The 25,031-nt window shown below is 31.4% G+C and overlaps 1 protein-coding gene across 2 annotated transcripts; it reads right to left on the reverse strand.

Moving 5' to 3' along the window:
• Nucleotides 1-20,866, reverse strand: LOC128994526 (zwei Ig domain protein zig-8-like). Of its 2 annotated transcripts, none has more exons than XM_054419139.1 (7): nucleotides 20,770-20,866; nucleotides 8,609-8,948; nucleotides 7,439-7,602; nucleotides 6,095-6,305; nucleotides 5,133-5,260; nucleotides 3,082-3,250; nucleotides 1-1,095 (listed from the first exon to the last, which is right to left on the reverse strand). In XM_054419139.1, exons 2-7 carry the CDS (start codon nucleotides 8,649-8,651, stop codon nucleotides 980-982), a joined length of 831 nt encoding a protein of 276 aa, XP_054275114.1. In that variant the 5' UTR covers nucleotides 8,652-8,948; nucleotides 20,770-20,866; the 3' UTR covers nucleotides 1-979. The 2 variants fall into 2 exon arrangements, with proteins under 2 accessions (XP_054275114.1, XP_054275113.1); XM_054419138.1 differs by having other exon boundaries at nucleotides 1-1,098.
• Nucleotides 20,867-25,031: the final 4,165 nt, after the last annotated feature.

Genomic DNA, 25,031 nt, shown 5'->3' on the forward strand with positions numbered 1-25,031 from the left:
GATTTTAAAATATTTTATTAGTACAAATAAACTAGTTTACTGATAAAACCTTGATCACAATCAAAAATGTCAAATGTCAAAGTTCATAACTAAACATTGAGTAGTTAGCAAAAGGTTTGTTCACTGTCCATTTTACCACAACAATTCACCATACAACTTTTAAGGGGTTTTTCAATTTTATTTTAGGCCTTTCAGTTTATAGTTGTTTATAATATCCTATTTATCCTTGGTGAACTGATTGGATAAACTTCTGCTGGGTTTCTGCTAAATTGTCTCTTCCGTTTTAGGTTCGAGTCTATGTAAGTCACAACATATAATTTAGTCAATTGTGATTTAAAGGCCAATTAGCAAGATTATTTGTCAAGAAAATGGGGACGCCGTTGGATAAACATAGAAAAAAGTTATAATTGACAAGCTTACATTGTTTTGTAATTGAAAAAAATTAAACTTGGTTTTGCCGTTACATGACTCAGATTTTAATGCATTACGATAAATATATTAACAAAATGAAGCATATTGAATTTTCATAAGGACGATTTGTAGGACTTTGACAAACTGTAAGGCCTAGAAGTTTTGCAGAAATTACAGGTTTCTTAGCTTTTACGATTCAGCACTTCAATAACTTTATTTTTTGGATTTTGACATTACGAATATGTAGGTCCAAAACTGTGATATAGATAAGTGGGTTGACAATGGCGTAGGCCTGCGGCTCAATTCGGGGTTTGAATCCTGACAACGACCCATAACTGATGTATGCCAAAAAATTTCAGCAGTGCCTAATTTCTTGACAAAAAGTTATGCAGGACCAGAATTAAAGTAGTGGCTGATGACTTGACAATCTCTTGACCCCAAAACTGCATTAGTGGCTCATGACATGGCAATCTCTTAGGCCCAGACGTGTTGTAGTGGCTGGTGACTTGACACTGAGGAAGGTCCAGAACTGCAGTAGTGGCAGGCCAGTGGCCACTTCTTAACGACCTCACAGCATCAATGGGTAGACGAGGACGTTGGACAACAATGACAGTAGCAGTGCTGCGAACACCGGAGGACCGAAGTGACTACTGCCGTGGCCATGGTGCATGGCTGCTGGGTGCTCTCCTTGAACAAAGGCAGTACCTCAGTAACAATACTGGTAACAATGTCTTAGATTAGTAAAAAAAGATAAAAAAGTTTAGAAATTATGTTGTTTTTAAGTTATTTATGGAGATAAACATTAGTAGTTTTGATGTTTTATGCTGGTTTTACATCCAAAGTTAAATGGCTTTAAATAACTTCTAAGGGTTTTCATAAACACGAACAAACTACGATGCCTGATCTACTAAAAAGAAATCGACTTCATTATGTTGTACAGTACTTAGAAATGATTCATTGTTTTTCTAGCTCATTCTAATTGCACAAAAGAAACATAATACTAGGGATAATGTACTATTTATACTGAAACTGTTCAAAACGTTATACCTTTATTAATTCTTGTCTTTTGGAATAGGTATCTGTGTACAAAGTTATTAAGGATAACGGACATTTGAAAACCCCCCAGCTGCACGCCTACCACATACTTGAATGAAACGTTCTGAGAAAAAAGTATAAATCATTCTATAAACCATCTGTTAAGGGAACAAAACTCAATGAAGAGCTATATTTATTCACTTTAAAAATACTGATGATAATATTGAAGGAAATTGAAGACATTTGAGCTGTCAGATTTTATTTATTTATTGTTTGTTGGTTTACTTTTCCCTGATTTAATATTTTAAATTCAAAAATATATGTCTACATTACGATAAAGGTATTGGTTTATATTCTGTCGCACAGTTGATACAAATACACAAGAGATTTTCATTAAAACAAGCAATACGCACGAGTGTATCTGGTTTTTATGAAAAAGAGTCCCACTTTATTCTCCTAATTATCTTGCCCCGTAGCCCAGTCAAGAACAGGTTTAACCTCCGAAAAATTCCAAAAGTTTTGAAACCTTAACCTATTTTTAGGTACCTAGGGAAGATTATACCAAACGTCCCCATAAATAGTAAGCGAGCTCTAGTGGCAATTAGTGAAAACAGAGCACCTTTTTTGGTTTTTGGCTAACATCTTGAGATCCGTGGGTCAGAGTTAAAAGTGACTATATACCAAATGAAATATCATTAAATTTTCTATAAAAATTATATTTACAATCTTATTTTATTCCTAATGGTTACCGAGTTATATGGCGCTGAAATATGGTGTTTTTTTTTTTCTCAAACTGTCGGGTTGCAAACAATGGTGCATACTAAAGTAGGTATTTCGTTGAGAAAGACGCCATATTTTAGTATCCTATACTAAAACTTGGTAACCATTATTCCAACTTGGTAATTCCAACTTGGTAACCATTAGGAATAAAATAAAAGTGTAAATATCATTTTTGTAGAAAACGTAATGATCTTTCATTTGGTATATTATAGTCACTTTTAACTCCGATCGATGGTTCTCGGAATTTTAGCCAAAAACAAAAAAAATGTGCCATGTTTTTACTAATTGCCACTAGTAGAGCTCACCTCATATTTATGGGGACTTTTGGTATAATTTTCGTTAGGAACCTAGAAATATGTATGCAAAGTTTCCAAACTTTTTTTGGAGGTTGGGTCATGATTTTGTATATTTTTACTGGACTGCCGTTGCGAAGCACGGGTAAAATAACTAGTTATGAGTGTATACTTTTTTTCAAATAGTTATACACATGGACATACAAAATTGTTTAACTTTTCTAAACATGGACTATGTTTGCCTTTTGTCTTCTACAGCTGTTAAAGTATCTTTAAATTGGCGTACGCTGACCAAATGATAGGTTATAATATCATCTAATAAGTAGTTTGAAATTTATAGATTATATTTATAAATATAATAATTGCGAATATAATGTTTTACGAACCATAAGGACAAAGCTACACCCATTTACATCTGTACAAACCCAAGTATAATGTCGACTCGTATAAAAAATATATTTTATGAGATGCCTGCCAAAAACATATCAACATAAGTGTGAAAATGTAAGTGGGATGCCAATCTGTTGAACATAATGAGATATTAAAACTATAAGTAAATTACCATTTAATATATGGACGTGTATAGTGTTGGCTGCTGCTGTGGTAGGATCGCAGGAGTAAAGACCATTGTCCGCCTTGTCGGCCTTCTGGATCAACAGTCTACTCCTTGTGACTGCTCCCTTCTCTGTGACTAAACTGATTCCTCCTCGGCTGTTCTCGAAATTGATCAGCTGTTACGAACAAAAAAAATATATTTAATCAGTTCTACCAACTATATTTATTTGTGCGACTGAGTTGCACATTATATTTTTCCTACAGTTACCATAAAACAAATAAATTGGTAAAGAAACGTGCCTTCACGTTGCAAAACTGGAGAGAGACAAAGTAATTAGAGTAAGACAATGTTAACATTTTCTCACTGTTGGCCACTTTCGTGCATTCACGTTGCAAATCTGGAGTGAGACAATGTTAACATTGTCTCACTGATGAGCGAATTGGCCACTTTGCTTTCTCAAATCAGTGAGAGAACATGTACATTGTTAGGCAACTGTAGGAAAAAGTAAATATACTGGGTTTTTAAGACTTTTAATCGGTTCGGAAATAATCTGGGACATCCCCACATACTTTAATCTCAACATTTTTAACTTCCAGTGAGTTTCTTCAAATGAATATTTTTTGTTAATTAGCTGTTGGAATTGTGGTTTGAAGTTTTTTTTCTACTGTTGTCACTACTTGAACATTTTTATTTTCGTTTGTCTTTAAGCTGAATAGTGAAAAAGCTCCTATGTTTCCATACCATCTGCAAATGCATTAGTCTCCAAAATAATGTGATGATAGTAATAAATAAGCCTTACCTAAAATATACTAAATGCACTATAACCGTTTTAAAACTATACTTATTATCAGTTTCGTATTTTATTCAACTATTGCAATTTGAAAATAAGTGAGAAATTGTTTAAGTTATATTAATGGATTACACAAAAGTTAAAATATATTACGTAAAGCCATAATTAATCATGGGTTGCTCAACTTCAAATGACGAATAATTGATAAACAATTTAAATTATTTTTAAATTCTAGAAGTTATTTTTAGGGATATGCAAACGCACTACCACAAAGAATTCTTTTCCACTATAGATACATAGTCCAGAAGAATTTGTCAACAATAGCCTTTGACTCACAACGGAACAACCAAGATGATATTGGCCACATTGCTCAATGGATCGAACAAATCAAGACCAACGTCTATTGTACGCTCACATATTGTGTATTTGGAGCATTGTATTCTGTTTCTTGAATAGATTTAACATACTCAATACAATATCAATTTCATTCTGTACACAAATATTTGGTTATTTTTCTCAACCTATGGACATGACTTGAATAATCGAAATAAATATGACCCTGAGTCAGAAAGATTTAATATTTTCATAATGTAATATACATTATTTGCTACAAATTACTGCTTTGATAAAATTTGGGAGATTTAAAACATAATTCTCGATAAACTATACTACAAAAGGACTTTATAAACATTTATTTTATTTCGTCATTACTAATATATGAAACAAAACATAGATTTTATTGTGGTTTCAACTAAAATATAAGGTACTACTTCACAAATTTACTGTAAATAAAATATCCCATTATATTGGTAATTACTTATTAGCTTTGGTATGGTTCATAAAAGAGCAAATAAACTATAACTAAAATTTTCTGTATGCTACATGCAAATAACATTTTATAAATATAAATTTATTTTAGAGTAATGTACAGTTTGTAATTCAGTTTAGTAATTAAATCTCATCCAACTGAAAGCACTTTCCTATATATTGGATACATTGAAATTGGAGCTTTGCCACGTGGATATATCCGTGTTGACTGTAATTTATGCAATTCAATTTATTTGCAGAGTACCCTTTCCGGAAATATTTAAAAACATGGTTCCAAAGCAGCACATATTTTCCCAATCATTATTTAATTTATCTTCCTGAACAAAAGTAAAAAAAAGGATAATTAACAAAACATTTAACTTCAAACAATATTAAAATACTTCCACGATAACTACGGAGGTATATAATCCATTGTTTTTAAATTAGGTGATTAATTTACCTTTCTGTCATGTCTCCATAATATTGTAGGCGGGGGCTCAGGGGTGAAGGATACGATACATGTGAGGTTGATTGTACTGCCGATGTTGATAAACATCTCAGGACCACCCAGGATCTCCGTCGTCGGCTCTGACGTCAGAGGGTGGTATTAATATATAATATATAATCAACAGGGAACTGAATTATGTAAACCTTTGATAATATACAAGGTGTTCATAAGAAATTTGGAATTTTGGCCTAATTTGTACTCACATTCATAATAATAAAAATAACATAGTTTTCTGAGAATAAACAACCGAGCAAAAATTAACCCCATCTCCCCTCCAGTATAGTTTTAGGTTCATCCTACCAGAGATTTCGAAAGTTCAATCACGTTGTATATGGTGCTAAACATTTAATTTCAGACAAAATAGATAGGAGATTACAAAATGACATTACATAATTAAACAATAACAAGACATATAAAGTCACCGTTATCTCTGACTTGTAGTTATTCTGTACAATGAAAATTTCACGAATATTAGAAAACAATTGTATTGATCATAAACATAACAAATAACGTCACTGGCCCAAAAGCAAACAGGTTTGTAGTGTTATTTAAAAGGCACTATCAAATGACGCCCAAACCATATGTTAACATTTTTAGAGTAAGATTCAGGCCAATGTCGTCATTTGTTTAGGCTAATGATATATACCTTTTCTGTTCTAATATCTCTGGAAAATTCTATATCATTATTTATTTATTTATCGTAAATCTTTTATTTGTATATGTGCATATATGGGTAAGTATATGTTTCAACTATGTATATTATTTTCAAATACTAGTTGATAACTTTACCTAATCATTCCAAGCTCTCTCCTTAGATAATTAAAAATAAATTGAATCATTTTAGACTACTTTGCGGCTTTTAGGTTGTAAATAGTGGTAAATACCTTGGTCAGTAGTGGTAAAACATTACTTACCAACTATACTAAGATACACAGGATGACCTATGGGAGGCGTTGTGCTGATCTGGCACTCGTATGTCCCTGAGTCTTCCTTCTGAGGATATCGTATCCGTAGTGTCCAGTCTTCTGTGTGAGGTGAATGCACGGACTCGAACCTCTGATCACTAGTGTATGTGTATCTACCCACCGTCAATAGGTGAATATCCTTGTGTCGTACCCAGGATACCTAGCCGTAGGAGAAAACCAGTTAAAAGTTTTAAAATTATCATACTTAAATGTAGAGGTTTACAAAGACACGTGTTCACAAGTGATGATATTCATTTCAAAAAGTCCAGATAACCACGTGTTTGTCAACCTTGAGGCAGTATTGTGTGACCGAGTCGCACTTAGAGTGCACTTAGTATTGTGTGTCGCTGGCACTTAGATTATTTTGTATTTCACTGACTCCTGGACTTATACACTGCTCATTCTGTAGGACGCAGAGCAAACTACAGACACCAAAATGGTACATAGATCACTTTGTAATGCATTGGCGAATAGACTTTTGATCATTTTAGAGTGAAGATTTAAAAAAATACAAAAATGGCACTGAGCATTATGAAGTGAATATCTTAAAAATTAATGTAAGAGCAGCTAAAAATAAAAAAGAACAAAAATAATATAGAGCGATAAGGTACAAAATACAGTGTATACCATAAATATACGATATCATTTGGTGATTTTTTTGTTTTCAAATATTCATTTAGCCTCAAAAACTGTAATAATTATATATTATTTTCCCATTCCAAACGTCAAGTGTAATCCTTTTGCAACTAATCCACGTTGAGAAGAATCCAGTAGGAACGCGGTTTTAATGGCTCGAGTAGTTTGAAATACTTATAGGCAGGTAAACTTCCCCGAGTAAAACGGTCACCAAGAGTACGGATACTTGTTACATAATTTTCCTGTAAAATTTTCTAACACTGGCTGTTGGAATTGTGTTAACTTTAAGTTTTTTTTCGGCCAAAAGTAAACAGTATCACTCTTACGAGATGTTTTTGTAAGTTTTCTTTTGTACGTAGTTATTTTCATAAGGGTTTACTATTTATCATTTGACTCCCTCCAAAATACACATTCGGAAAACTGTCTATCCATATATTTTTCCTTATTAGCATACATATAATGCTATTAAACTAATATTTAGTTGGCTAAAGACTCGTACCAGGTTTAAGCAAATCAAATATAGATTTGAGATGTATTCTGTGTAATTAATACTATCCCAATTTTCTACGAAAATACTCTATATCAATCATATAAAAAAATTAGAAAATATTCTTTTTTCTTGTTTTTTTATTTATATGCTTTGTAAGTGATACTAACCGTTCGGTTTCCTAGGTTCTTGACTCGACAGTTTAGGTAAGCTGTCTTGCCTACCAGACCCGTCAGGTTGCCAGGAACAGAAGTGTCAAAAGTCGGTCCTGTCCCTGGAGTAGACAACTCTTGCTGGAGATCGTTCATTGCGTACTTTCTTGTGCTTGAAGAAACTAAAAAAAGAATAACTAAGAGCATTAGGGGTGATATTGAATCAATATAGCACAACATCACCGATAACTTACTAAAACTATAATCAATCGTAATTCAATCCCAATTTAGATTGTCAATACTTCATGGATACAGATTTAAAAACTAATAACGATTTGGTTAGTTTATTTTATATGTTATAAATGGATATTGGTACAATATATAATAATTATCCGAGATATTTTCATCTCAATCGTAAGTTTATTTAAATTTGAAAAAATAATGCTATAAAATAAAAGGAATTTTTTGGAAAATTAAAACAGTATGATTCGTAAACATAAAATAAATTTATAAGTTTAGATGTCAAAATGCTGTTTAGGAAAATTTTCAAACCATTACTGTCCAAAAGAAGAAAACTTTAATCCTTAAATCCTTTTAAACAATTAAATAGAAAACACTGTCGAAGTAATTTAGTGTTATTTTTTACATTTAGGCTATACACATAGCTTAGATATTGTAAACACTAGTTTTACTATCTAGGCACTGTCTATGCGTACTGAAACTAATACTTAAATAATTGGATTTGCAAGCTAAAAGTACGAAAAAATAAATACAAACTTAAAAAAAAGTTAATTATTTGAATGTAGAACGACGCTCATATTTTACCCACGAATATTTGCATGGGACCATCCTGAGTCGTCCTGTCTATAACAACTGCTTAGCCACTAAATGCTAAGATCAGTCTAGTGATATTTTCTCATACACAATACAAATGTTATTGATATTTCTTGTTGAAGAAGTCAAACAGCATATAATTAGTATCTCAACAAATTATAGTGGATCAGTTACCTTATGGCTTACTCTTAAAATAACTTTCACGATGACATAATTTGGGCAGTAAAGTTAAAACTTCTTCATTTGTGTAAAACTTCATATTTTAGAAAGTATTCGGAAAAGAAATATTCATTGAAAACCCTTCAATGAGAACTAATTTTAAAGCACGTTAGACGTAAGTAAATAAGTCCTTACCTTGTTGGGAGAGGAAAAGAAGGACGAAAATGTTAAGTTCCATTGAATAAATGTATTATCTCATTCCATGGCGTGACACTATTTGCAATCATTGTGTCACATGCCAAATCATCGATTAAAGTCCATGAAATGTTAACCTATATATTACGGTATGATCATTACAAAACGTTAGGGGAGCACTTTTGAATGTATGTGAGATGAAAGTCATATTCAATTAAGGCGCGCCTTTAAAACTTGTTATCTTTAACACATCTAACATTCGGTTTCTTTACGCCAAATAGTATTGTAAACTGAATATTAAAATTGCTGAGTTGATGACTTGTTCATACTGAACTCGAACCTGAAACAAAATTAAATACTAAATTTAAACGTACATCTTATATATTTAATAACGAAATTAAATTAAATATTACTTCTTATTGTTAACAAAGAATATGCGACGTCAATTAAATCTAACGAGCTCCAACCCAAAGGTGAGTGAGCGTAGCGAACGAACTTCAACCAGGACGTAATTGAGCCATGCGAATACTTATGAATTTAAACGGGGCAAAGCCCGCGGGTACAGCTAGTAGTAAATAAATGTACTCAATGCGTCATAGGATTGAAAAATAAATAACAGCAGTTAAATTATACAGCTGATCAAAATGTAAACAATTATGTTCTCCATAAGGATAACATGGGAACTTTCAAAGCCACTGGGGCAGAGCCCAAGGGACTTGTTCAAAAATGCAAGTTTGCAAATCTACGTGGCACGCTCTTTCCAATGAGACGTCAATCGATAAAATCGGTTTAGAAATGGCGGAGAAGTTCAACCGACAAAGTTTCATGTAGCGTATTAATTATATAGATTGAGTTGAAACCTTAAGGCTACGAAATATTTGGTAAAATAACTAGATTTCGTTCTAAAACTGTACTTTTCAATGGATTAATGGGTTAAATAACACAATACATGACACGATAGATTTCGTTAAATATACAACCTTAAAGTTTATACGTTAATGAAAAGCATAAGGAAGATATGAATACACAAGCACAATAACATTAAAATTTGAACTATGAAATTTTTTAATTGCAATCAAAAAAAAATATAACAATACAAATGCTATTAAATTGCACATTACTATGTGAAGGAAATTTTTTTCTAAGTATCACAGGGCGTTCTTAATCAAAGTTTGTAAAAGGATTAGTTAAGTTGAGAGATATAAAACAAATCCGTGAATCACAATAAGGAAAATATTGAGGTTCAGTAATTATTATTTAAAATCGTATTAAAAACTATTGTTTATCTAAGGAACTCCTTAGTAAGTCCGGCCCTCATACTCATTAAACCGTTCACATGATACAAAGAAAATCTAATTTCTTTCCATATAACCTTCGCTTATTAGTTTAACGCAGTTTATCATGAAAGTGCGATGTCCTTTGAATTTACATTTATAAGCGGGAGAAAGTAGTATTTGGAGTGACAGCAGCAGTTCAAGGCCCCTTTGATATCACAAAGTCTTTGTCCTCTCTGCGCCTCATTCCATCACAAAACACACAACCCCTAGCTTTATGTAGGATTAAAACTCAAAGCATTTTGCATCCAGTTTTTCAGTTTTGTATTCACAATAAAATTTATTTGGTTTCTTCTAATTTTTTTCTACAAAAGAAATATCCATTCTTTAACAATTTTAAATAACGTTTATAATAATTGTTTTTCTCAATGATTTGGCTTGCATTGCTAATATATAGCAATTTAAAACATAACATTTTCAAACACTAACTTCGTTTCATTTTGTATGAAATAAATATTTTTATTAGGGAATAAACAATTAACTTACACTGCCAATAAAAAGGAAATCGAGCAGTAGTAAGACAATAATGCATAGCTTGACAAAATTATACAATACGGTTATTTATTATGTTATTGATTAGTCCGTATTTAATCTTGACTTGATGTTAACTGACGAATGTTAACGTGTCTTTTACGAATATTATTTGCGTTCCAAAGACGACCACAGAAACGTAAGATTAAAGCCACTCTTTACAAGACCAAGACCACAAAAGTAAATTTGTATTCAATGTAATTAAAAAAAATTATGCTTTTTTATCAAAATTAAATATTATAGCTTTTTACTAACAGCTTTTTTACAATATCTGCTGACATGGAATTTATGTGAATCTGATAACTTATTTTCACTGATACCCTTCAACCCAGTTCTGGGGACCCTATATTCATGGCTTGGGGTTATAATATCTTTATAAGTTCAGATCAATTATAGTATCGACGATTTAAGCAAAAATATGTATATATTTATTAATAGCAACACTTTGCTTGTTATGTTTCAAATTCTACACCTACTAAAAATTTAAAATATATTTCCCTATGATACCCTTATTTTATTGTTTTGATAAGTATTGTATTTCATAATAATAATTTTACATTAAACTTATAAAAAATTCCACCGACAGACGAAGTGAAACTTATATAATTTCATGGTTTCGTTCCTCAACTTAATAATCTTAAGAGCTTTGCTAATGGAAAACATAAAATAGAATATGGTATGTAATGGATAATTGAAGGTTTTAACTTAAAACCTAACCAAAAACCAAATATCCATAATAGAAAATATCTGATATTTATTATATTTACCAAGCAACCTTGTTGTTGAACCTAATAAAGAAGCCTGAATAGTATATATCAATATCATACTATGGGAAACAAACATGTGAACTAAAACTGTGTCTTTGAATGTATATCTCTGATGTGTAGCTGTACATATGAATACATAAAATCATTAGGAAAAATATTTACAACACATTTTTAAGCATGATTGAAGTAATTTCTACACACCAGTGTCTTTAACACACACACAGATCTTTAATGTATATAAATCAATTAATAAATATAAATATAAATATAATATAACTAATTAATTAAGCATTGTAAATTCAAGTTACATAGTAATAACTGTAATTCTTTTACAAATAACTCTATACAACACCTATGAAATATCGCATAAATGGTTTACAGATATCATAAAAATTAACTTCCCTTAAAATTCAAAAATATTTTATTTATGTTATAAAACATTTACATCATATTATAGTGACCAATTATTTAAAGGATGTTTTTTTTTATTTCATGAAAGCAAAACTGATAATGATATTTTCAATAAAAGTATGATATATAACGTGTAACTAAAACTTGATTATTTATAATTAGGCAGTTATTCAACAGATTGTATGTCCGCCATTTTAGGTTAAAGTTAAAATAATAAAGTGTTCATGGTGCAAGGAAGTTTAAAGGGTAGTTTTGGTGGATAAATCACATCAGTTTTAGTTCATGTTGGTTTATCCCGCAGTTTCTTGGGCTAGAACGTTATTCATTGACAAATTACTAACTTCAGCTTAGGCAGATTGACTGTGTTACTTTGTAACACAAAATAAAATGTAAAGAGAATAATGATATGCATCTACGTCTGGTGTTTCAGTTTACTAACTAAAACCCTAAAGTGCAAATTAAAATATCCAAAAAACTAACATCTTTCTGTAGATTCTTTCTTTCCGTAGAAACGTACTAGAACCATTCTTTAAAATAACTAACATCAGTGATTGTGGGGTTCATAGAAAAATGTTTTTTAAGCGATTTACACCATCGGTTATAATAACCAAAAATGATCAATCGTTTAACTATTTGTAGATTAAGATTTAATAAATTTCGAGTTTTATATACACAAAAAAACTATCTATGACCTAAATAGCTGTTTGGAATTGTTTATATTTTTTACAAAATTAATATGAAGAAGATGAAGATTTATAAAATACATAAGCTTAATGCTGTACATAAAATCGACTAGCTTTAATTAATAAATATCTCAAATTAGGTACCCTGTAATACAGTTTACACAATTGACAAAAACTGTGCATTTCAATACTTTGCACCTTTATGTATTTGCCATTAAAATGAACGAATTCGAATATTTCGACTAAGCATAAAATTCATCGTTACATTTATTCATCAGCAAAGACATCTACATTCGAAACGATATTTGAATAGTTATTTGTGTAACTAGTGTGCAAAGTGGCACTTTGCTGCACACGAGAGAAATATTTACTAGTTTCTCGAGTGGAGCAAAGTAAATTTGAACTCGTGTTACATATTATATTACTATATTATAGACTGGGGACGGGTGGCGTCGTCCTGTAATCCAGCTACTAGGAGGTCACAAATTCTGGATATTTATAGGCATGCACTGTGGATGCGATACTCCCTGGTGTGGATTAACGTCCGCACTGGTGAGTACTACGACTATCCGCAGTACTATCCTGATAATTAGACCAATTCGTATATACCAAGGGAAAAAAGTGGTTCGGATTCCACTATAAACTGTAGGTCCCTTAGTTGCCATTAGCTGTATGGGCTATTAATTAACAGCTGTGTCTAAGGAATATGTCGGCCTTAGTCACTAACAAGACTACAAGATCGCGCCACTTATCATACACTCATCTCCATTCATACTTGGCTTAAAATACCTACTTTGTATGGTCGCCATTTCAAAGAAAAGTATTAAAGTATTAAAGAATATTTATCCTACGGTTATTATAAAGCATAGGAATAATTAGTCTTTCAAACACATGAAAAACACGTTGTAGCCAATTTATTTGGGGCAATGTGAAGGACAGGGACTCTACCATTAGCTCACACCCTGATAGAGATCAGAGGAGGGATTCACGATGCAGTGCTAACAGTAAGCCAAGATATTCATATCAACGATTGGGCATAATTGCAACATAACCTGGAAACATGTTTTGTTGAAAACGTACAACACATTGAGCAACTTAAGTGATATCAAACAAAACGAGAGTATTATCTTTTAATGAATTATATTTAAAGTAGTATTATGTGTTTGTAAGTTCAATAAAGTATTTTAAACCCCAGTGAATCTTTTATGGACACCCGGTATTTTCTTTCAGAAAATATATTTTAAACATGTATAAATTGCAATGTAGATAAAACCTAATGTGTGTTATTTTTTAACACGAACAAAGTTTTCTAATAAAACTAAGTCATAACTATAGGGATAAGTCATACTTATCCTGTTATTAAAAAAAAAACTGTTTTTATATTTCAATAAAGACATTCAATTGTTAAAGTTGAGGCAAGTGTATCTCATTCGGAGCTTAGAGGTGAGCCAGGGCAATAAAATGTCGAGTGGTTACGCTCAAAATGATTCTCAACTACCGTGCACTACTCTACTTAAAATAACATTTTATTGAACTGTTATATGTTATATTAAGGATAAGGTTTTCCAGAGTAAACACTTTATTTGATCGAATATAATTTCCATTAGTTTCTATGCAACCTATTAGGTATGTTTCTTTTAATTTTTAAGTGCTAATTGTAAAGGATAAAGTTTGCTAATGTGTTGACTTTCACAAACTAAATTAGTTTTTAAGATACTATAGCTATTTAAAGTATCAATCATTTTAGTCTCTGGATTTCTTGTATGTTAATTTATATTATAAGGCCTTACCATAGTAATTTCGGTTCAATAAAATAGGATCAGCCTTGTAATATTAATTTTTGAAATACTTTTATTTGCTCATAAATTGCAGATTTTTAAAAATTATATAAATGTTTTTAGTACTTTTTAATTCATGACTTAAAAAATTGCAGTAGCAAAATATGACTTTACTTGCATTAATTTAGTCTCACGTAAAGTGAACCAATATCTAACCTTTTATTATGAAAGGGACAGTCAACTTTATTTGGGGCATTCCCCTTTATTTTTAGGAATTTTGTTTGGGATGGTTTCTATTTTTGTAAAAATGGCTGGCAAATTAAATAATTCTTTTTGGACATCGCACATTTTATTATTGTTTTAAAAATGTAAATGCAATTTTAAAACGATTTATACTTCGAATTCTTTTCCAAAGCTACTTGTTTAGGAGTTAAATAAAGCACGTCACACAAGATAATTTGCCTTTTAGTTTACATTATGCATCTTTATCTCCAAAATGAGTAAGGTTAGAGAGAAAATGGGAGGAGTAAATAAGTATTAAAACTGCATTTACGTTCTAAAAAGACATTTAAAATAATTTCAAGTTACCTGTCATTTCGTAAAATGGTGTTCAATTTTTCTTAAATTCTAAATATTCCAAAAAAAATTTCTAACAATAAAGGTCAGATCCCTATAATGAGCAGACTGCCCTTCTTATAATAAACAAGTTTTTGGTTCAAATAAGGTAAGACACCCAGTGTAGTTGACAATTTTTATTATAGTACAAGTAATGGATATCTTGCGTGAAATAGCCATGAAAATAAATTTGAGTAACGAGTCCACTCCATTACCACAAAAGATAAACTGTGAATAAATGTATTCTACAATACTAGTATTCCTGAAGTTTAACCCAAAGTATTATCTTGAATGATTAAATCATTTCTAAAAACAACTTAAAAACATTTATGTATTTTATTTAAGTAATTGCAAATATTTGTGAGGGAAAATCACTTATTTCTGTTTTTTATGTTGTACGGTAGACAAACATAGTGTTATTAATTTTTAATTAACAGGAATATTGATGGCGAAAATCCATTTTTATTGCATAAAACGATCCAGTATAACAAACATGGTAACTTCACATAAGCCAGAATGTTTGCAGAGGATAACTTTTGTAACAACACAATGAACATACACGGGGAAAGATAAACTTCAGTCTATACCAATAAAGCACACTCGTATTACAGATATTGTAAACTTGCATAACTTTTTGCTATAATCATTAAAACTCCAAAGTATTAACATAGGCTCGATAAGGTAAAGGTTAAGGTAAGATGGTAGCTAATATATTCACTTTTCGTATGCCAAAACTTGGGAATGTAATGTAATGTTCCAACTTTAAAGTCCACCTTTTAAGTTATTTATAATAATGTGCAGATTATAACACTGTAACAAAAATAAATTCCTTGAAAATCGCAGGTAGCAGATGAACACAGTAGTCTGCATTTTGACCGGGAGTTTCCAATACCCTGTCAATTATTAGTTTTTGATCAAGAGTAAGTTTCGTTTTTGATTTTCTTTAGATTTTCGGAAATTTTTACTATCACCATTTTTATTATCATATTTTTGGAAACCCAAGAGCTATTTATTATCACCCTTACAATATAACTTAAAAATGAGCTCACATATGGAGTAGATGGAATAGTTATTTGTGTAACTAGTGGTGAAAGTGGCACTTTGCTGCACACGAGAGCAATGTTTACGCACGAGCCGCAGGCGAGTGCGGAATGATCTCGAGTACAGAAAAGGCCTTTTTCACTCGTGTTACACATTATATTTTTCCTACAGTCACTATAAAGCATATAAATAATTAGTCTTTCAAACACTATACAAAGCTTTTTTAGGTTCAGCTGGCAACAAAAATGGTGCCCTAGAGAAAGTAGTACCCGCGGTCCGTATCACTCCGCAATTTTTCCTCGGCAAGAAATTTGCTACGCGTTTTGAGAATATAGTTCCGTATGGTTTAGTAATTTGAAGTGGTTTCCGCACCTTAAAAAAATGCTTAAAAGGTATTTTTTTGTTTATTAAGATCGTAGGAATATTTTAAAAACGTTTAAAAGAAAAGTCCAGAAAGTTCAGGAATACCGAAACTATAAACACGAAATGACAGGTTAAATCGTAGTTATAATTAGTCAATCAGCTGCTCATAGTATTATTATCTTTAAGTGTTGCCAACCTATTTCCAAGCGTACACGGATTACGTGCATAATAAAACCACGCTGTTTTGTGTTGTTTGGTTGGAATCCTGATGTGGGGCAAAGTATAAACCGTACGGCAAAGTATAAACCGTACGGCAAAGTATAAATATGCAGCAATTAGCAGCTTTCTGTACTATAAACAGTACAGGGAAGCCAACTTTGTCGGGTGACTGTAGGAAAAAATATTTTTACATTATTTCTATGGACCTTGTAAATAATTATGAACCTAGATGAAAATTAAACATGTTTAACACTGAACGTTAGGCGTTATTAGTGACAAGGGTTAAGAGCTAAACAAGAGACGCTAGGAAATAATCGATGTAATTAATTAGAAGCGTGACGTTTATTTGCACTGAGTATTTGACACAGTTGAGTAACATGTTCATTGCTCATTAGCATCAATGAAAATCTGTATAATTGTGTGTAAATATCATCTGAGTTAATGGTGTTATGTTGTTACAGCCATAGCTAAGTAATAGGCTGATTAAATGTTATGTAACGTAATTAACATAATTTGTATGCATTGCTACATAGAAGGATTAAGAAGCTTAAACATATTTTTTTATCAAAATATCCACGAACTATATCAAAGTGTATGTTTATAATGTTATATTGTGATCGGTTTTAGCAACTCTACATTTTATTTAACTACTCACTCAAATCTTAATGATAATTATTACTTAGTAGTAGTGTAAATTATACGGATTCAACACAATAAATCATTCAATTAAACGGTTAAGAGGAAACCGTAGTTCAACATTTGCAAAACACTTTAAGCTAAAAGAGCACCTCAAATGTATGCATTATGTTTGGGCCAAGCATAATAACTGCATAGTGCATAGCCAATAGTCCGTTGGTATGACGGTTTAGCCTGCACTAACGTTATGCCATAGTTACCCTTGTTATGGTTTTAAACACAGTTTTTATAGTCTCTGATAGCTTGTAAGTAGCATTAAAAATTATAACTACATGTTTTTATCCTTTATGTTAAATTGATCTTGTTGTTATTTACATTTTAAACTATAATGCTATTAACTGTGTATGTTTTTAATTTGTAAGATCAATTAATAATATAAAGAAAATAACTTAGAAAGGCTTGAAAAATACAACGTTACTACAAGGCTTAATAAATGCAAATACAACTACAATACGATAGTAATTACTTTGAATAAATATTGCATCAAATTGAAATACCTTCAATGTATGATATATACGGGGTGTTTTTTTTTTTAAGTTAGTTCTTTATTTATGTAAAAACTGCAATATATAGAAATATGGAGTTTGCGGGAATCGCCTATTGACGTAAGGGCCATTGTTGTGAATTTAATGTGAAGTTTCCATTCACCCCCTTTCTCCCCCTACCCTTAACTTAAAATTTTAAAATTACAAGGTACCCCTAGTCAATTACAAGCATGCCAGCTAGTCACACCTTTAAAAATGGTTGTTCAATAAAAAAACTGTAAAAACCCCGAGAAATTTTACAAATTTTAGAAGTAGGGCGATTTTTGAAGGTGAGGGGGTACGATTTCCGGAAAACATTTACGAGTGTTTTGTGGAAAATTTAATTCCCTCACCATGAAAATTCTTTCAAATCTTTGCTAGTTCTTCCCTTTTTCGAGCTAGAGCTGTAAAATAACGGGTTTTTTTTAAAAAAAGAGGGAAACATTCTAATTTTGGACTGCTATAATTTTTTTTATAATATTGGCGTAGAGATCTCTAGTTTGCGTCATTAATTTTCTCTTTTCATGTCCTCATATTTGATATGTCAAAAGTGGTACCTTGCAATTAAAATGTTTTAAGTTAAGGGTAGGGGGGGAAAGATGGTGAATGGGAACTTCAAATTTAATCCTCAACAATCGTGTCAACAATACGTCAATAGACGATTCCTGAAAATTGCATATTTCTTTCTATTGCAGTGTTTACATAAATAAAGAAGCAAGAAAAAAAAAACACTCTGTATGAATTCTAGCTGTATGACCATTCATGCACTGAAATGCATTATATGAAAACAAATTGTAGTATTTTTCGGAAGTGTATTTTAAACAACTATGCAAATATTAATAAATATCATAGGTATTACGACACAAGCAAATTGTAGTAAATTTAACAACTAAACATAATATATTAGCAACTGGAAAATACCAAGAGTTACTTTTAAAACACAACAAATTCAATTTCAATCTTTAAAATGGAGTTTTGTTTAGTTAAGCGCGGACTTTTGTTGTCTTAAAAGATAATTGAAAGCCTCAGGGGGTACTTTTACCATTAAAACGAATTCCAAAAAGCTTTTCGTTTATTCTCCTCACTATCCTGTTTTTTTCTTCTTTTAGGATTGGAAATGATATTACCCTAAGTGTATTGATTAATAGCGATTCCTTTTTTGCTCGTCTCACTAAAGCTATATATGTTTAATTTATTTTCAGTTAGTTATGAAAAGTACAAACATGTCTGAAAATCTGTTTGTTACCAACATGTGTGAAAAAGTATAATTCGTATTTATTATACCTCAGATGAATCTAGTAAGTGATTTCCGATGGTAGGGACATGGTAATGGACTAGTGGCTTGAACTCATATTTTAGAACATAACCAGGTTCAATGGCTTACTATGCATTGATTCATAACCACCCAAAAGGTGACGCACCTAGATTTTTTACTTAAAACCTAACCCTTGCCTTCCTTAGTATTTCGTCTTCGTAATTAATACAAGTTAAAGGAATCTTACTTCATACTACACTGTTCTTGCATGCCTGTTGAAATTAAATACCCAACATTTTTCTAATGGTAAAAAGTCCTTTCCCACCAAAAAGAAAGAGAAAGAAGTGACTAAGTAAAGGCCACCTAAGGCGGTTTTTTTCAACCCAAGGAAACTAGGGTTATGTATTATATTTCTACAGGGGATTCGGACTCTTGGGTCCAAACAAAACTCTATACGCATTGAGTGATGATAAGAGAAATATTGAATATAAAACCTCAAGTGGTGATCAAAATCATAATATATTTATAATTATAATATTTATAATGGATGACTTGAGGATGGTTCCTTAAACCCTAACAGGAGACTGACTGATGACTCCAATTATTTCTTAGGTTATCTTCTGGTACGTTCTACATTAGGTGAGATGTTTTCCGTATGTTCTTAGTACAATACAAGGAATATCATTAAATAATGTTATCCTACAAATCGTCACTATACAAAGCTTGATTTGATTTATAACTATCAATTGAAACATTCAGGCCGGTTCTTTAAGTTAAATATTTATTGTAATATTGGTTATGTTCAAGTATTTGATACCTACGTATTTCATTTCATTTCATTTATTTCAACAGTAAACACCATTTATACAAAAATAATAACGCAACCACATGACGTAACGTGGTTGGTAACGTTATTACGCAGACCATACCGATAAATCTACTTCCAAATAGGATTTTAATTAGCCAGATGGATCATTAAAAAGACACAATAAATTGTGGAGTTAAATGAATTAGTACGCGGTCTTCCGGGATATTCGTCCTACCTCCCACCTACGATGACAGATGTGCTCATATTGTGTAATCGTTAATACATGATTGATCGATCGTTTAAGATGGTTGAATGATGTGTTCTCCATCAACAAAGATGTTACAGGAAATGTTTGGTAATAAATAAAAAACCATCTCATCATAAAATTACAAATTATTACGTAATAGATCTTTTTTTGTATGGGCTGTTTACACTGGTGGCTGTTTAATGTCGTACAAGAACGGTCTACACCCTGGACTTGTTACTACATAACGTCTAAAATTTATCAAATATCGTCATGCATTTATAGCCAAAACGACAAATTAATAAACTCTGAGATTAAACCCTCGGATTCAAGGGTAAGTAAAATTACACTCTCGAATACACTGGGAAACATCTTAATAAACATTTTTTTTATGATAATACATACTATTATATGTGTCAAAAGTATTTGGAAAACATAAGAAACAGTAATTTATTATTTAATTATCTATTATTTTTTTAAGACGATATATAGGCCTACGTTATTATCACGATTTTGGAATAATAGATAAGCCTTAGACAAGTGGCATGTATGCATGTGTAAGAACCGTATATCATGCATCAATACTTTTAATATAGGCACTCTAAATTGTACAATATTGATTGACCTATCAATATATAACTTAACGCCAAGAAATAGGTGAAAATATATAAACAAGCACCTGTTAAGTACAATCAATCAACATATTAAATGTTTCTCCAAAAGTTTTAGCGTCATGTTTAATGAACTCCTCATATAATATTAATGGATGTATATAAAAAAAATATCTATTACATAATTTTAAACCATCCTAAATTTTCAGTTTTTAAACATTTAAATAATAAAAACGACCATTAAAACTACATAAACACATCTTAACAGAAAAAATACTTACCCCTATAAATATATTTACGTTATCCAATTTGTAACCACCACTGACCACTATAACCACTTACGCTTCGTGTGAACGCTACCAGCGAACTGAGTGAGAGATGCCCCCACCTTTCCATCTTCGCGCGGAATGTGTGGGGGGAGTGGGGTGGCCGGGAGATTTACCAATGCCAACTGAAGGGAAACCAGTGCTACCAACTGTGCAATAATTATAAAATAATTCTATATTGTTATATGCATATTGATAATAAGCATGTTTCTACAAAATACTTAACACTTTCACGGTTGTGCAAATGCAAAAATAGTTTTATCGGTTTGTATACATAATTCCAAACACGCATACGTTTTTCTAGAAGAAACATAGTAAGGGATAATTTCTCAGAGGATCGGATTCGATTAGAGTCAATCAGCCTTGATTAACGAACTAAGCCACGTGTAGCAGAAACTCGCCAATTAGTAAGCTCAGTGGGTTAAATGACTCATTTGTGCATATGGAGATTATTCTGGTTGATATGGCTTTGAGACAAGCCTCTCCAGTGCTTTAATTAGTGTAGGCCTTAACGAAGAACATATATGTATTTATGGTTACATATTTGTATAGCATAAAGTTACAGTATATACAGTTCAAAACTAGTTTATAATCTTTAACTTAAAGACATTATACCACACCACACTATTTTGACCAACTTCCAACAGAGGATTTAGTCTAGAAAACAGCTGTTTACCACCAGGTCAACCAAATGGGGTTTCATTACGTACTATTGTAATGGCACCAACCAGCTGATTATACTGTACTTGGCGATGAGTAGTTATAAACAAAAACATAACCTCTCTTAGAGGTTATGGCTAGTGATTGTTAGTCCTTTAGTTGGTGGTAATATATAAGGAATTTACAGATTTAGTGGTATAGCGTAATAAACTATCGTACGTCGCTCGTCCAAAATGTGTTTACCGGACTCGTATGGTAATCCCGTACTCGACTTCGTCTCGCACGGGAACGACCACACTCGTCCGGTAAACACATTTTCATGACTATTAACGTAGTTACCGTACCTATTATCTTACGCATTCATATTTAACATTTACGTAAAAATCTTCTCATAATTGAAGTTGAACATTTGATTAAGTGTGGATGCAGGTATATTTTGTTATCCATCCCAGATTCAAGAAAATTGCATTAGGATGTTATTACTTTAAAAAATATTTGGTTTTACAATACCTTTATCATTTCCAAATGTAACCTTCGTCAACGTGTTTGAAAATGGCACCTTGCCGAAACATGTAACACGTTGACGAAGGTTACATTTGGAACTGATAAAGGTATTGTAAAACCAAATATTTTATATTACAGTTCCGGGGCTACAACAATGAATTTTAGTTATTACTTTAGCTTTGCCTCTGTTCTTGGGTCACAGCTAAATATCACCCTACGTACACTTTGCCAGCTTGTTTTACATCCTCAGGGAATGTTAACATATGGACATAGGTCCGGTGCAATTTTTAAGAGATCAACCTGAAATCTTTCTAACCTTACCATTCATAATTGATAATTTATCATTTATTTTAGCCTAAAAGCTCAGGTTCAGTTCATAGCAAGAGATGAATATCACCAGTTGGACATTACCTTTCCTGCATTTTCATATGGACAACTTTATACGACTGTTCAGGAAAATTACTTTGGAGGGATTAAACTATTTTTGTAAAACACCAATGAACAAAATCAGCTCCTGGTAAGCTACAAAATATATACAATAGCCTACATATAGTCTAAAAAAAGAGCTTTGGATCTTTTATTAACAGAGTAAGTACTTATAGAAGATACGCAATAATTAATAAGTTGAGTCTAATAACAAAGTCTTCAATTGCGAGATATATTAAATTCACTCAATTGTAAAACTCCCGTAAAACTTGCTCGATTTTGAGCAATAGTTGCAATTCGTCAAATAAATCTAAAAACATTTAAATAAACTGTGAGGATAACGGAATAACGTCACAAAAACTTAGTGATCACAGTTAATTTTAAATTAAACCATTTCACAAGAGTGAGAGAAAGAGAGAGAGAAATGTTCAGCAACTTGTCTTTAATACTGTCGTCATTTACAACAAACTCTGCAGTTGAAGAACACGCAGATAGTAGGGTGTATGTCTTTGTATTATACCTTATTATTTATACTCCTCATTCAAAATAAGATATATTCTTTCTTGTGAATGGTTAGCTATGAGATGTAAGAATAGTAAGCTTAAATTGTATCAGATTCATTCATAATCACTAATTATATTTCAACCTTGGAATGTTCGTAGATAACAATATAAAAATATACCTTAAATTTTATATTTATAAGTAATATATATTTATATGTCTTGTAATTTTTTAAATATAGATCTATCTATGTTTTGAATTTATTATGTACAACGGACACCATGTTTTGCAAACAAATTGTGTGGCTTGGTATCTATCTATAGGGAATACGTGGTTAATCTTCTCTTGGTTGGTATCTGATATTACACTCAATAATCCTAACCACCGTTCTCGAATACATGATTATTGGTCATATTTGACATTTAACATAAAGTGGGGTTGGTTGTATTTCAAAGCATGTTTTTTGCTAAGCTATTGTTATTTATAGAATGTTTATAAATGTGTGTTTTCATTCCTAGCCCAACGACTGCGTAGATTTTCTGCTACAAGGATCACAAACAGTTTTATAATACTACAATTAAAAATGACGGTTAAACCAAATTCAATTTCAATATAAAAAACTTATTCTTTTCAGTTAATTACCATTCACAACCATAACATGGCAAATGGATTACATCAAACCTATTCTATACTACATATAAAACAAAGGTAAGGTACTTTTTATTTAATTTGAACCCTGGTAAAATAAACTAAAAACATAAATTTATTTACACATACGCATGGTTATTCAACATGTGTGCACTTTTTAGAATTTCCGTTTTATGCGAATCAAACAATGTCCGTAACCTTACCAGTTTGAAGCTGACACAGTATGCAAGCTAAGGTTTGCTGATCCAATTAACCTCCGCATCAATACGAATACCTGACTTGGCTTCTTCGAAAACGAGGTAAGATTTTATGAAAAACAAGATTTGTCTTTTGACAAACAAGAACATGTTAGTTGATATTATAATAATTATCATCTCAGATGATACAGAATTATCTTTGCGATGATAAAATTCACTTTCTTCTAACACCAATAGTCAAAATAAGAAAGATCCTCGATAGAGTTATCATAATTTGTTTCTTATCAAGCATCTTAACATCGCATTAACAGTTTACAACTATGTCACCTTCTAAAAAAGCAAAATCTTTAGTATCAAGATTTCGTACCCTTTTAAAATTTGTTAAAACATTAAGCGATGATAATGCTTGGTTTAAATTCGTTTTGTTGTAGAACATTTTTAAATTATTGGCCCTCCTCCTTTTTGCCAGACTTGTTTGTATGTACCTTACGATAGGAAGAATATTTATTGAGTTGTTTTTATCAACAAAAAAGGGATTTTAAGGAAAATATGATTTATATAGGGTTATTTAACAAGAACTGTGAAATTTCAAGTTCTATATTGCACTATTTTATATTGCACCATATAAAATAATATAAAGTATAAAGAATACTTTTGAATTACACAAGCGCTGGATTTGTACTAGCGAACCTCTAGTTTGGGTATATCCTGTATTCAGAAATAATTTTTATAAATTATTCATCGAGGTTGGTTTAGTTTTATTCAACCACTGTTGGATCAAAGGTTTTTTTTTTTTAATAGTTGAGGCTTTACCGAGATTTGCCCACGGTGTTTCATTTTCACACAATCCTTACGTTTGTTTATTTTATATAACGAATACTTGATTGTTGTCGACATTTTGGGGTTAGTAGGTCCAAGGAATTGTTAAGACCTCTTTTTGGACCACGTGGTTCTTTGGAATGATGTGTATCAGTTTGTTGGTTATCTTCCATGGTTGTGGTTATACATGTGTCCACAGCCTTGCGTGCAAAATAAATGATTTTACCACGCAGATACCATATCTAAATAAAGCGTAAATCTATTAAAGAAGCATTGACGTAAATTTACAAACAAAATAATTTTAAAGTAAATAAATTATTTTAAATTATTATTTTTAAAGCAATTTTCTAAATGATTTAGTGGCTTACATCCAAAAAAATACCACCTGCTACGAAATCATGTACAACTCTAACTTTTGAAGCAACTTTTGACCTTAAAAAAGCTCAGAATGATGAGAAATAA

The sequence above is a fragment of the Macrosteles quadrilineatus genome, unplaced genomic scaffold, assembly GCF_028750875.1.
Source record: "Macrosteles quadrilineatus isolate MER2022 unplaced genomic scaffold, UCM_ALF_1.0 Scaffold_5__1_contigs__length_97177068, whole genome shotgun sequence".
Taxonomy (NCBI): Eukaryota; Metazoa; Arthropoda; class Insecta; order Hemiptera; family Cicadellidae; genus Macrosteles; species Macrosteles quadrilineatus.